General features: G+C 43.5%; 1 protein-coding gene across 1 annotated transcript in view; it reads left to right on the forward strand.

Moving 5' to 3' along the window:
• HHATL (hedgehog acyltransferase like) overlaps nt 1-14,064 on the forward strand; it is a 52,113-nt gene that overhangs the window by 11,574 nt on the left and 26,475 nt on the right. The window contains exons 3-6 of the mRNA XM_089689025.1: nt 1,163-1,230; nt 1,329-1,442; nt 4,961-5,155; nt 10,094-10,303. Coding sequence (XP_089545151.1) covers nt 1,163-1,230; nt 1,329-1,442; nt 4,961-5,155; nt 10,094-10,303 — 587 coding nt within the window. The remainder of the gene's footprint in view (nt 1-1,162; nt 1,231-1,328; nt 1,443-4,960; nt 5,156-10,093; nt 10,304-14,064) is intronic.

A 14,064-nucleotide genomic window follows, 5' to 3' on the forward strand; every position in this document is an offset into this window, starting at 1 on the left:
GGAGCCCTGCTTTAAGTGGAAGTAGAGGGAACAGCCAGCTAGTCTGATAGTCTGAGACTGCAAGAGCAGTGACAGGCCTTGTGGCAACCTCTGGCATCTACCCCTCAAAGTAGAAGCACCCCTGGAGCTCTAGGTGAAAGGTCCTACCCACAATGTCCAGAGACAGCTCCCCAACCAGCTACCCTGCTACACCCTTCAGTGAAAGGGTTCCCTTCCCAGCTTCCACAGGCAGTGTCTTCCACCAAATCTTGTTAAGTCCAGATTCCCCAATAGCCTTCAGCCAAGCAAAGGTCTCATAGCTTTTCTGCAACACACAGGCTGCCTCCCGGGGGGAGACTTCAGAAGATACCCACATGGAATAAAAATATATTTGAAAATATATTTTAAAAATACTCTTCCCAAATATATTGACATATATTTGAAATACTACAATTTTGGTCATATTCAATATATTTCAATAAATATATATATATATACACACTGCATGTTGAAATAAGTTTTTAATTACAAAATATATGAAAAATTATTTTAAAAATACTTTTCAAATATACTGTATGTCTTTAAAAAAATACATATCTACATTTTTGGAATGCATTTACAAATATATGTAAAATATATGTTAAAATTACTTTTATATGTTAAAAAAAATCTGAAGACTATATTTTAATAATATATATTTTAAAAAATTAATTTTTTTTAAATATATTGTTCAGATTTTTTTTTTTACGTATAAAAAAGTAATTTTAACATATATTTTTACATATATTTGTAAATGCATTCCAAAAATGTAGATTTGTATTTTTGTATATTTGAAATGCATTTTTAAAAATATTTTTCATATATTTTGTAAAATAAACGCATTGCAACATGCAGTATATATATATATATATATATATATATATTTTTTTTAGTTTTTTTTAACCCTCCTACTCTATTTCTGGAAGCTTCTTCCAGAGGCAGGCAGCAGCAATCAATCACCAGGTTTAGGGATGAACCTCATCAGACCAGAAGAATAAATTGCTGTTCAGCAGAGCCGAAAACAAAATTTAGCAGGCCTAGGGCAAGGCGTTACATTGGTGTCCTTTCAAATCTGGAGATACTTTGCTGCTTATACAATTAGTTTGCAAACATTTTCATTATTACCTTGATTTACATTTTGTAGATAACATGAACCGCAAGTCGTTCAGGGAAAATGTGAAGACCGGCTGGTATTACTTTGGCAGGAAAATGGTAAGCGGGGTCGATAAACTAAAATCAAAAAAATGTCACAGCGCCACATTGCGGCCATTAGGCAAGTGTTTGTGGAGTAATAAAATGTCGTCTTGCAGGATGCAGCAGACTTCGAGTGGGTGATGTGGTTCACAACATTTAGGAATTACATCATATTCGCTCTATCGGGTCACGTGATCTTCGCCAAAATCTTCTCACTTCTCATCCCACAGGTGCGTCCTCTCCAGCATGCTGTCAAACCATTTAACGGAAAACTAGTAATTTTACGCACATGTTTACACTATATGACTGAAATTTTTCTTGTTGAACATCACACCTATATGAGCTTGTTGGACATTCCATTCCAGAACCAAGGTCATTAGTATGGAGTTGCCCCCTCTCCCTATCCCTTTTGTGACTATAATAACCTCCACTCCTCTGGGAAGGCTTTCCATAGGATTTTGGAGGGTGCCTGGAGGAATTTGTACCCATCCAACCAAAAGGTATTGATACTGGATGAGAAGACCTGGCTCATAGTTGGTGTTCCAATTCATCCCAAAGGTGTTCAGTAGGGTTGAGGTCAGGTACTGATGTTGAATGAGAAGACCCGTCTCACAATTCACCTTCCAATTTAACCCAAAAGTGTTTAGTTAGGTTTAGGTCAGGTACTGATGTTGGATGAGAAGATCCGACTCACAATTCACCTTTAATTTAACCCAAAAGTGTTTAGTTAGATTTAGGTCAGGTACTGATGTTGGATGAGAAGATCCGACTCACAATTCACCTTCCAATTTAACCCAAAAGTGTTTAGTTAGGTTGAGGTCAGGTACTGATGTTGGATGAGAAGATCCGACTCACAATTCACCTTTAATTTAACCCAAAAGTGTTTAGTTAGATTTAGGTCAGGTACTGATGTTGGATGAGAAGATCCGACTCACAATTCACCTTTAATTTAACCCAAAAGTGTTTAGTTAGATTTAGGTCAGGTACTGATGTTGGATGAGAAGATCCGACTCACAATTCACCTTCCAATTTAACCCAAAAGTGTTTAGTTAGGTTTAGGTCAGGTACTGATGTTGGATGAGAAGATCCAACTCACAATTCGCCTTCCAATTTAACCCAAAGGTGTTTAGTTAGGTTGAGGTCAGGTACTGATGTGGGATGAGAAGATCCGACTCACAATTTGCCTTCCAATTTAACCCAAAGGTGTTTGGTTAGGTTGAGGTCAGGTACTGATGTTTAATGAGAAGACCTGTCTCAACATTGACATTCCAATTCATTTCTATGATGTTCAGCAGGGTTGAGGTCAGGTACTGATGTTGGATTAGAAGACCCGTCTCAACAGTGGCATTCCAATTCATTTCAGTGGTGTTCAGTAGGGTTGAGGCCAGGGCTCTGTGACACTGGAGTTTTAGTTACAGAAAAAGTTATCTAGTAGGGCCAGATATAGCCTGTCTGATATGAGGGTGCAATATCAAAAAGTCAGGGAGCATAATATCAATACTGTATGTGAGACAGTCTGACAGTCTGTCATACAATGTCATGAGCTGGGAAACACTAGTATGTATAAGGCTGTCGATAGATTAGGGTAATTAAACAGAAGCTGTGCCCCCTTGTATCAGAGTCCCCATCACAGTGCCTCCTCACATCAATTGTTCCCAACAGAGTGTCCCCTTACATATAACAGTTATCCCCATCAGAATGCCCCCTTACATCAGGTGTCCCGATCAAAGTGTACCCCTACATATGATCAGTTATCCCCATCTGAGTGCCCCCTTACATCAGGTGTCCCCATCAGAGTGCCCCCTTACTTCAGGTGTCCCCATCAGAGTGCCCCCTTACATCAGGTGTCCACATCAGAATGCCTGCTTACATCGTGTGTCTCCATCAGAGTGCCCCCTTACATCAGGTGCCCCATCAGAGTGCCCCCTTGCATCAGGTGTCCCCATCAGAATGCCCGCTTACATTGAGTGTCCCCATCAAAGTGCACACTTACATCGTGTGTCACCATCAGAGTGCCCCCTTACATCCGGTGCCCCCATTAGAATGCCCGCTTACATTGGGTGTCCCCATCAGAATGTCCACTTACACTGGGTGTCCCCATCAGAGTGCACGCTTACATCGGGTGTCCCCATCAGAGTGCCCCCTTACATCAGGTGTCCCCATCAGAATGCCAACTTACATTGAGTGTCTCCATCAGGGTGCCCTCTTACATTGAGTGTCCCCATCAGAGTGCCCCCTTACATCAGGTGTACCCATCAGAATGCACCCTTACATCAGGTGCCCCCATCAGAGTGCCCCCTTACATGGATTTACCCCATCAGAGTGCCTCCCTACATCTCAGCTGTCTTTATCCATCTGGCACATGGGTCAGTGAATGCACTCTCAGCCCACCCCAGCACCCCCCTAGATCTGGCCCTGTTATGTAGGGATGTGAGGAGAGGACGAAGGAGCTGGGCCATCACAGACACTAACAGAACTGAATAGGGCTATGAAGTGCAAGAAGGGAGGGGGCTCACTGACTCATCTTGGATGGGTTGACCTCCCTAGTAAGTCCAAAAGCATGTTGCAATGCATAAAAAATGAAAATATAAAGGAACAAGTAAGCACTGAAAAATCTTGATTTATCTGTGATTTTACCTGCATTTTTTGTTGATGACAGGAGGCTCAATTCACAAAGCTACAATACCAGGATAAGGATACTTATTTCCCAGAAAAGTGACAGTTATTTTCAGCTGAGTCCATTGAGACTTGAAACTAACTGTCACTCGTCTAAAATCAAGATCCTTATTCTGGTGTTAAAGCTTAGTGAAATCTCTTTACAGTGTTTTTTGTCACCCAACCCTTAACCCCCCTGGCGGTATTCCTGAGTGTAGCTCGGGGTAAAGTTTCAGCATCAAAAGCGGTAACCCCCCCGAGCTACACTCGGGAATACACTGCAGTGTTGCTCCGGGATCTCTTCTGCACTTACCTTGTCCTGCGCTCCCGCGATGTCCCCCCTGCAGTGTCCCCTGTAATGTCCTCCGGCCGATGCCGGCATCTGTCTTTGGGGTTCCGTTCCCTGCGACGTTGGGACATACGGGGGACAGATCGGCGGGAAATTTGAAAATGACAAAAAGTGACATTCACTAAATTCACTAAAATCACATAGTATAACATTCCTGTATCAAACCATTTCACATACATTTTGTCCCGAGTGCTTTGTCCGGCGCCCTGCCTGCATTTTTACTGTTCTTTCTGCCTGGAAACTGAGAAACGTCCATGGCGTCCAAAAAGCGTCCCTTTAGGTCAAAAGCGGTTTTAGACCGGCTAGAGAACAGCGATAGTAAATCAGAACCACTTGCAGAATTGAGTGATAATGATTGGTGGGGGAAATTCCTCATCAGACACTGAAAACGATTCTGCGACTTTGCTCAGCGATGTGCGAACTTGGCGCTCTATTTCACATTTCAGTGTTTTTGGTTTAATTATATTATTGAATTAAATTTATTATTATATTATTATTTTTTCGTGCTTCAAATTTTATCATCCCCGGGATGTTTACTAGACTCTTGTTCGGACAGATTTCAGTGAGTTATTCCTAAAAATTACAACCTACAATAAAAAAATACATATTTCCATGCAAAAAAATGTACCGCTTTGAGCACAGAAATATGGACATAATCAGACCGCTAGGGAGGTTAACATATGATCAGTCTTTGTTTAATTATCGGTTCTGTTCTGTTGTATGACGGGCTTTGTCTCCTCACAGCGCAGGTCCTGGGTCTACATGCTGTACGGGATCCTGACCGTGCTCGCCATCATGGGTACTAATTATCTGATGCTCATCCTGTCCCACTGCCTCCTCCTCTATACCGTCTCCTTGGTAAAAAACAAATGGGTGGTCTTCACCGCTGGCCTGTGCAGCCTTGCGACCTTCAAGATAGATCCGTTCAACTCCTGGCAAGTATGTTTTCTGGGTTATGGCAGAGATGATGGAATTAGGGACAGTGATTGATTATGAAAACTCTTCTATCACATTGAATGAGTTAAGCCCGGTCCTCTAAATCCAAAATAATTTATCTATAGGATCCCCCCCCACCGACAGCCAGTGGTGTATTTAGGTTCATCTGCCATCACAGACACTGACCAACACCCCCCCTTCCCCCTCCCCCTCCCGTGGAGAGAGCCTGACATTGACCAACAACACCCCTGCCCCTCATCTGGGGGAGCCTTCCACTACCCTCCCCACCCATCTTCACAGCTCCGAACAGCCCCCGGAAAGAGAGTCAGGCTCTACATACACCATCAAGCAGCCCGCAGCCTCTCTCTGATCCCACCCGGTTCCCATGGTGTGCGTGTTCCTTCTTTCATCCCTTCTTCTGGGAGAAGGTACTGCCCCCCTGAAAAATGCCGCCCTAGGCAAGTGCCTCGTTTGCCTTGTGGTAAATACGCCCCTGCCGACAGCTCCATGCTGTCTCTGCCTTTGTCTCTGCAAAATCTTTCTACATTATAGGATCAATTTAGACTTTTTATCACAATTTAAATTTTTTTTTATTTCAGGCACTTTTCAAACTCCATTCAGATCGGCTAAAATAACTGTCACTTAAAAAAAAAATATGTCCCCTCATTCTGGTGTGTTAGCTTTGTAAAAGTAGCCTATTGTCAAATAATGTATGGGCTTGGCAACTGTCAGGTGTGTGCAGGGGCGGACTGACAACTCATGGGGCCCCCAGGCAATTGGGGATCATGGGGCCCCTGTGTCCTTGCCCAAACTCAAAAAAGCCTATGAAAAAGGTACCAGGGGCATCTCATGGGGCCCCCTACTGACAGTGCCTGAGTTTCCAAATGGTCAGTCCGCCGCCCCTGGGTGTGTGAACATCTAGTGACAGCCAAGCTGACCAAACCCCAGTAGAATTAAGTTAGAAATCTTTCATTTTAACCCCCTTACGCCGGCCGCACACAAATGTGCGGCCTCCCGGCATCTGTGTCTAGACGCCGAGCGGCCGCACATTTGCGTTCAGGTAAAAAAAAAAACATATGTGCTGAGAGCGCGCGCCCTGCGCACATGTCCGGTACTCACGGACAGGTCCTGGTCTGCTCTTTCGATCGGGACCTTTCCTGATCATGTGACTGCCATGACGACGTGTCACGGCGGTTACATGATCCCTAAACCACGCCCCACCCGACCCGCCTCCCGAAACTCTTAAAGGGCCGGGAGGCACCAGCGGGAAGGGGTTAAGAACATTTGTTTTATTTTATTACTGTTATTGGGGTTGAATTGAAGTTCATTTTGACCGCAATGAAGAAAAAATTTGAAGGAGCAGGATGGAATTTTTTTTATTGAATGAACATTTTATTAACAGTGAATGTGGTTTTCGTTCGGTAAAGTCCTTTCATTCCAAAACTGAACGTTAAAAGCAGACGGAATTTTGCATTCAGGGGCAGACTGACCATTTGGAAACTCTGGCACTGCCCGAGGGCCCAGGGTCAGTAGGGGGCCCCATAAGATGCCCCTGGTAACTTTTTCATAGGCTTTTTTGAGTTTGGGCAAGGACACAGGGGCCCCATGATCCCCTATTGCCCGGGGGCCCCATGAGTTGTCAGTCCGCCCCTGTTTGCATTACTTTCAAATGACATTTATCAAGTCATCGAATGTAATGGGAATTTTTGTATGTTTGTTTAAAAATCTACTAGTGTATGGCCATCTTTAGATTCAATCCAAACAGAAAACTGACAAAACGGTGGAATAACCATACATTATAAATAATAATAATAAAAAATTATAAGTAATAATAATAAATTATCAATAATAATACTAATAATACTAATAAATAACAATAAGAAAAAATTATAAATAATAATAATACAAATTTATAAATAATAATAATTTATACATAATAATAAATTATTAATAATAATAAGAAAAAAATTATAAATAATAAAGATAATTTAAATAAATCATTATTCGTGATATAAATATATGTGGATGAAGCGCTGTGAATGGCACAGTAAAAAGAAAATAAGTGCGACTGTGAAAGTCTTAAAACAAGGAGAGTTCATAGGATGGTGAAAGCGTGACACAATCGGGTCAGCATACAGTATTGAAAACGGGTCCTGTTGTGCAGATGGTGTCAAATTATTTCAAGCGATGTTCCGCGTGGTTTTATCTACGCGGGAGATTAATAAAAATGCGCACTCACCAGATGCGCATAATCAAAGCGCAATTTGTTGAATGGTGTACTACAACCGGGAATCAACAGGAAGCCCCCTTTAAGCAGACCAGACAGACAGCGTGGGTAAGTATCCCTCCTCTAGGCATGAGACTCCTCTTAGTAGTGTGTGTTGCTTTGCTTGTCTGTCCAGAAGAGCTGTGCCCGGGATGACAGAGGAGATAGAGTCATATTTAGAGTCTCTATCTCCTCCGTCATCCCGGGGCACAGCTATTCTCCCTGAATAACATCCCCTTGCCTTCCCCCAAAACCCTCCTGCAACAGCGTGCACACACCCCAGGAAACAAGGCGCATCTACGTGTGTCGCTGCGCGGCCCCTACATTGAATCACTGGCGTGTTTGAGCGCACCGGGGGGCGGCCGACTTCTAGCGAGAGGTGCCGGAGGAATCCGGGAGAGGTGCAGAGGGCGCTCCCCCTGGAGGAAGCGGAAGACACCAGATGAACAGAAGAAATGCAGAGTGGAAGATTAGAAGGGAGGAACTGAGTTGTCCTTGTTACTTCTGGAACGACATCACCAGGACTGTCGTGGTCTCTGTAGCTGTGATGATGTTATGATCATATTGTGACCACACGCCACACGGAAAATCTTCTGGACAGACAAGCAAAGCAACACACACTACCAAGAGGAGTCTCATGCCCAGAGGAGGGATCCTTTCCCACGCTGTCTGTCTGGTCTGCTTAAAGGGGGCTTCCCGCTGATTCCCGGTTGTAGTACACCGTTCAACGAATTGCGCTTTGATTATGCGCATCTGGTGAGTGCGCATTTTTAATAATCTCTCGCACGGATAAAACCACTCGGAACATCGCTTGAAATAATTTGACACCATCTGCACAACCGGACCCGTTTTCAACACTGTATGCTGACCCGATTGTGTCACACTTTCACCAACCCATGAACACTCCTTGTTTTAAGACTTTCACAGTCACACTTATTTTCTTTTTACTGCTTCATTCACAGCGCTTCATCCACATATATTTATATAAAAAATAATGATTTCTTTAAATCATCTTTATTTATAATTTTTATTATGATTATTATTTATCATTTATAATTTTTTATTATTATTATTTATGATTTATTATTTTTATTATTATTTATCATTTTTTTTAATTATTATTATTATTATTTATAATTTATGGTTATTCCAACGTTTTGTAATTTTTCAGCTCTGTACTGTTTTCTGTTTGAATTATGTGTAAGGTTTAGGGTTCCTTTTTTGTACATTCACAGCTGATTCTAATCTGATCCTAGAGCGCTTGCTGTTTCTTTGTGTTTTTTATTTAGCTTTAGACTCAAGTCATTCAGTAATAACAATGAAAAATGTGCGGGAGGGAGGGAAGGAATGAGGGAGGGAGGGAAGGAAGGAGGGAGGGAGGAAGGGAAGGAATGAGGGAGCGAGGGAAGGAAGGAGGGAGGGAGGAAGGGAAGGAATGAGGGAGCGAGGGAGTGAAGGAGGGAAGGAATGAGAGAGGGAGGGAAGGAATGAGGGAGGGAGGGAAGGAAGGAGGGAGGGAGGAAGGGAAGGAATGAGGGAGCGAGGGAGTGAAGGAGGGAAGGAATGAGAGAGGGAGGGAAGGAAGGAGGGAGGGAGGAAGGGAAGGAATGAGGGAGCGAGGGAGTGAAGGAGGGAGGGAGGAAGGGAAGGAATGAGGGAGTGAGGAAGGGCATGGAAATAAGGAAGGAATGGTGGATGTAAGGAAGGAGGGAAGGGAAGATGGAGGATGAGGGGGGGATGATGTAATAAAGGGTACATGGAAGAATGGAGGGAGGGAGAGCGAAGGGTGGAAGTGAAGAAAGGAAGTGAGGATGGAAAAGAAGGAAGGAAGGGGAAAAGGAGGAGGAAAAGAAGGAAGGAAAGTAGGGTGGTAGAGTGGAAGGAGGGAGGGAAGGAAGAAAAAAAGGAAGGAAGGAAGCAAAGTAGGAAAGAGATAGGGAGGGGGGGAAATGGACAGAAGGGAGGGGGAAGAGAAAGAAGGAATGTAAGGCGGCAGAAGGGAAGGAAGGTAGGAAATCAGAGAGGGGAGAAGGAAGAAAGGGAAGAAAAGAAGGGAGGAAAGAAGGGAAGGAAGGAGGGGGAGAGAAGGAAGGGTGATAGGAAGGAAGATGAAGAGTAAAGAAGGTATGGAAGTACAAAACGTAAGGGAAGGAAGAAAAGTGGATAGGAAGGAAGAGGGATGGAAGGAAAGAAGGAAGTAGGGTAAGATAGAAAGAAGGAAGCAAAGAAAGAAAGTGAAAGGGAAGGGGGGGGGGGAAGGACAGAAGGGAGGGGGAAGAGAAAGAAGGAATGTAGGGTGGAAGAAGGGAAGGAAGGTAGGAAGAAGAGAAAAGAAGAAGGGAAGGAAGGAGGGAAGAAGGGGAGGAAGGAGGGAAGAAGGGAAGAAAAGGAGGGGAAGAAAAAAGGGAAGGAAGGATGGGGAGAAAAGGAAGGGTGATGGGAAGGAAGAAAAGTGAAGAGTGAGAAAGAAACAAAGAAATGAAGGAAGAGTAGGGAGGAAGGAAAGAGATGGGGGTGGAAATGAGGGTCGTAGGACAGAAGTAAGGAAGGATTGCGATGTAGAAGTATACTACACTTAAAATCTATTTGGTTACCCAGTACATGATATCACTGATTCCAGTCTTTGGTGATTTGGAGACATTGGCTGACTGTCCTTCTATGTTCTTTGGCTCCAGAGTGGTTTTATTCCGGGGTCTTTCAGTCTACAAGACATCCTCTTCTATGGCGGTGCTGGATTTAGCATCTTGCGTTGTATGAGCTTCGCGCTGGAGACGTGTGAAAGAAAAGAAGGATTCTACTCCCCAATCGACCTTCTCAAGTACAACTTCTACCTCCCATTCTTCTTCTTTGGGCCAATTATGACCTTTGACCAGTTCTACCAGCAGGTGAGTCTCAGGACCATTACACCTGCCCCATCTAGTTCCTCAATGTGTGTTAAACCAGGACTGGGCACTTGTAACAATCTGAATCTCCAGTTATAAGTTCTTATAACAGGACAGCCTTACCCCTCGGTGTGTGTGCTGTTATTTTCTCGTATTCCCTCCATGTCAGAACATAATGGAAGTCCTATGGGGAAGCTGTAGGTCCTGTCCCCTGTCTGACGCTGTGTCCTGGCTTTCACTAACAAAGCCTTTAGTTTTCTATGTTCCTGATGGCGCCTCTTCTTAGCGATAGATTGTTCAGTGTCTGTTATCAGCGCTGAGCTCAGGCAGCAGATAGGATGGAATCTATGGGGTCCAAACAGCCGAACACTTTTCATTTATTGGGGGGAGGATATCAATACATAAAACATCAAGTAATACATGAGAGACAAGGCTGTAGTATTACATTTCTGAAATAGAGACTGCAAATGCTCAGGGGGGGGAAGGGTAATCCTTCATCCTATACCCACATTTTGAATTGACAACTTCATTTTCATAGTCTTCTCTCCACTTTTAAAGGTAAGAGCAGGAAGTCTAACTATGACTGGGCAATCCCATAGACACTGGAGTTAGTGCAATCAGTAATCAGCGCTCAGTAACTGAAATTGTGGGACACTCCCCCTATCAGTTTTGACACTCCCCTAATCTTCCTGTGCAGTCCAGTCGTATGTGAGGACGCTGGTGTTTTAACCTTTTCACTGCCATAGCCATTTTATAATAATTGTAGGCCTGAAGCTTAGTTTAAACCCCCCAAACATTACATATTTACTGAAAGACGACACCTTGGAGAATTAAATGATGGCAATTCCCATTTTTTTATGTCTTCAAATATTAGCATAACAGTAAAAAAATACACTAAAGTTAAAGTGGTTGTAAACCCTTCTATATACCCAATGAGGTGTGTAACGGAACCGGACCCAGTCTGTGCTTGGGTATTTCTATTATAATACCGCTTCCCCGTCCGAACACCGACCACGGACACCACCGCTGACCATACAAGACTAGATGACACCAGTCTTGAAATAAATCAGGAAATAGGCTACTTTATTTTAACACAGATACAAGATATATACATTCAGGGAACAACTCCCCCCTCCCTGCATAATGACACAGGGCGGGGCAAACCACATCTAGCAACAAAAGACACACCAGCAGACACCCCCCACCAAGCCAATACACAAACCCATACATCCCATAATAGTTTGCTCCCAAGCAAGACACACAATAGAACAATGGCATTAAACAATGAACAACCCCACACCCCATACATACATACATACATACATACATACATAATAGTTTGCTCCCAAGCAAGACACACAATAGAACAATGGCATTAAACAATGAACAACCCCACACCCCATACATACATACATACATACATACATACATAATAGTTTGCTCCCAAGCAAGACACACAATAGAACAATGGCATTAAACAATGAACAACCCCACCTAGACATGTCTACACAATATTAGGACAGATCACCCTGTAACCCTAACAGGCACAGGGTGACTTACACATAAGAGGGATATGGGGAGCTGAGACAGAGGTTTCCCCACCTCTCCAAAGTGAGCTGGGTTCCATGGGCCCCCCACCCAAAGTGACTCCTGTCACAAGGTGACTGTCCTCAGATGATACACACAGATCAAACAAATCCTCCTACATACGTTGTACCTGTTTATCTGCAGAACTCTCCTCTCTGCATTTGTCCACAAGTCCAGAATTTATAAAAGCTTGTCTGAGCTGTTAGAAAAAAAAAAAGGGCGGAGAGCTGAAGTTACAATCTGCATAGCTCAGTGAGGAGAGCTCTGAGAGCTGATTGGAAGGAAGAGACACACCCCCATTCACACAGTTCACAGGAACAGAGCTGAGGCTATCAACCTCCTCTGTCACCATTTTTCTCTTGGTGTCAGGAAAACTTGTCAGAAGTAACTCAAGCTGATAGCAGAGGAAGGAGGCGGCAGACAGAAATGACACTTAGTGCTCTGGATTGAGACAAGTACACTCTATAGAGGGATATGCTTTGTTCATATTTCATGTCTGAGATTTATAAACACTTTAATTTTATTGCAATATATTACCCGTTTTTTGGATGAGGTTGTGCCAAGTAAATAGATACCAAGCATGTCATTACTTTTAAAAATTTTCAATAGGCGACAATTTAGGAGTTCTTACTGGTCTGCATTTTAAAGATAGCCGTGAATAATGGTCCTAGAATTATTGCTCACTACAGCATGCGTGGCGATGTGTAACATGTGGACCACAATCGCCATTTTCAGTAAGCGGCCCCAAGGTATGTGTTTACTTATGTATATGCGTGTGTGTGTGGGGGGGGGGGGCTGTCACAATTTTTTTTAAGTGGTTGGGTATGCCTTTATGTTTTATCTTTTTTACTTTTTATTTGTTTGAAGAGTGGCAGTGAAAGGATTGCAATCGACATTAAGTCCATCTCTTGCAAAAAAAATATTAACTGCACCCACATTGATTAATAAAAGTGCATTTATTATTTTTTGCCTTGGAGCCTGCAAAGCGTTGCAACCGCCATCAGTGGAGGGCAGGTGCAACATTGGCTCTGGTTCCTCCAGCCCCGGGTCTGTACTGGGGTATGGACCTTCAGTCCTGGGGCTGGAAGAGGTACCCATGGACTATAAATGCGAGAAAATCACCACACTTGTGCTTCATTGAGAACCACGAGCCCCTCTGCCATGGAAACACGGTGTAACATGGTGTAACGCAGTGTTTCTCAACTCCAGTCCTCATGGACCCCCAACAGGTCATGTTTTCAGGATTTCCCTCAGATGAAACAGCTGTGGTAATTACTACGGCAGTGAAACTGATCAAATCACCTGTGCAAAATAATGGAAATCCTGAAAACATGACCTGTTGGGGGTCCATGAGGACTGGAGTTGAGAAACACTGGTGTAACGGAACCGACCCAGTCCGCGCTTGGGTACTTCCATTAGACTACCGCTTCCCGGTCCGAACACAGACACCACAGCCGACCATACAAGACTAGATGACACCAGTCTATCTGAACATGGAACTCTTTATTTGAAACTCGAACTGGCTTTTTATGCACTCAAGGGGCAATCCCCCCTCCCTGCATAATGACACAGGGCGGGGCAATCTACACTTAGCAACAAGAGACACACAGGTATTTAAACTTCACACCAGCAGACAGTCCCATCAGGAGAGAGGGCTGCTGAAGACACCCCCCCACTAAGCTAATACACATAAACACATACATCCCATAATAGTTTGCTCCCAAGCAAGACAGACAATAGAACAATGGTATGCAACCACATGGCATTAAACAATCAACAACCCCCCCACCCCAATATTAGGACAGATCATCCTGTACCCCTAAAAGGCATAGGGTGACTTACACATATTAGGGATATGGGGAGCTGAGACAGGGGTCTCCCCACCTCTCCAAAGTGAGCTGGGTTCCATGGGCCCCCCACCCAAAGTGACTCCCATCACACACGGTCAGAAAGGTGGACTTACCTTTTTAACACATGCTGTAATCGCTTGGGCTTTAAAGCTGAACTCCAGGTAGAAATAAAAGACACAAATTAATGCATCTCTATAATAATTAAAAGGGTAGTAAAAAAAAATAAAATAATAAAAATATAAAAAATTTCACCCTGCAAAACAATGTTATAATGTACTAGTATGCATCGCATGCATGAGTATCAGCCCGGGATCACATATATGCGGT

This window comes from Staurois parvus, unplaced genomic scaffold (genome assembly GCF_062004578.1).
Source record: "Staurois parvus isolate SC_StPar_1 unplaced genomic scaffold, SC_StPar_1.0 ptg000467l, whole genome shotgun sequence".
NCBI lineage: Eukaryota > Metazoa > Chordata > Amphibia > Anura > Ranidae > Staurois > Staurois parvus.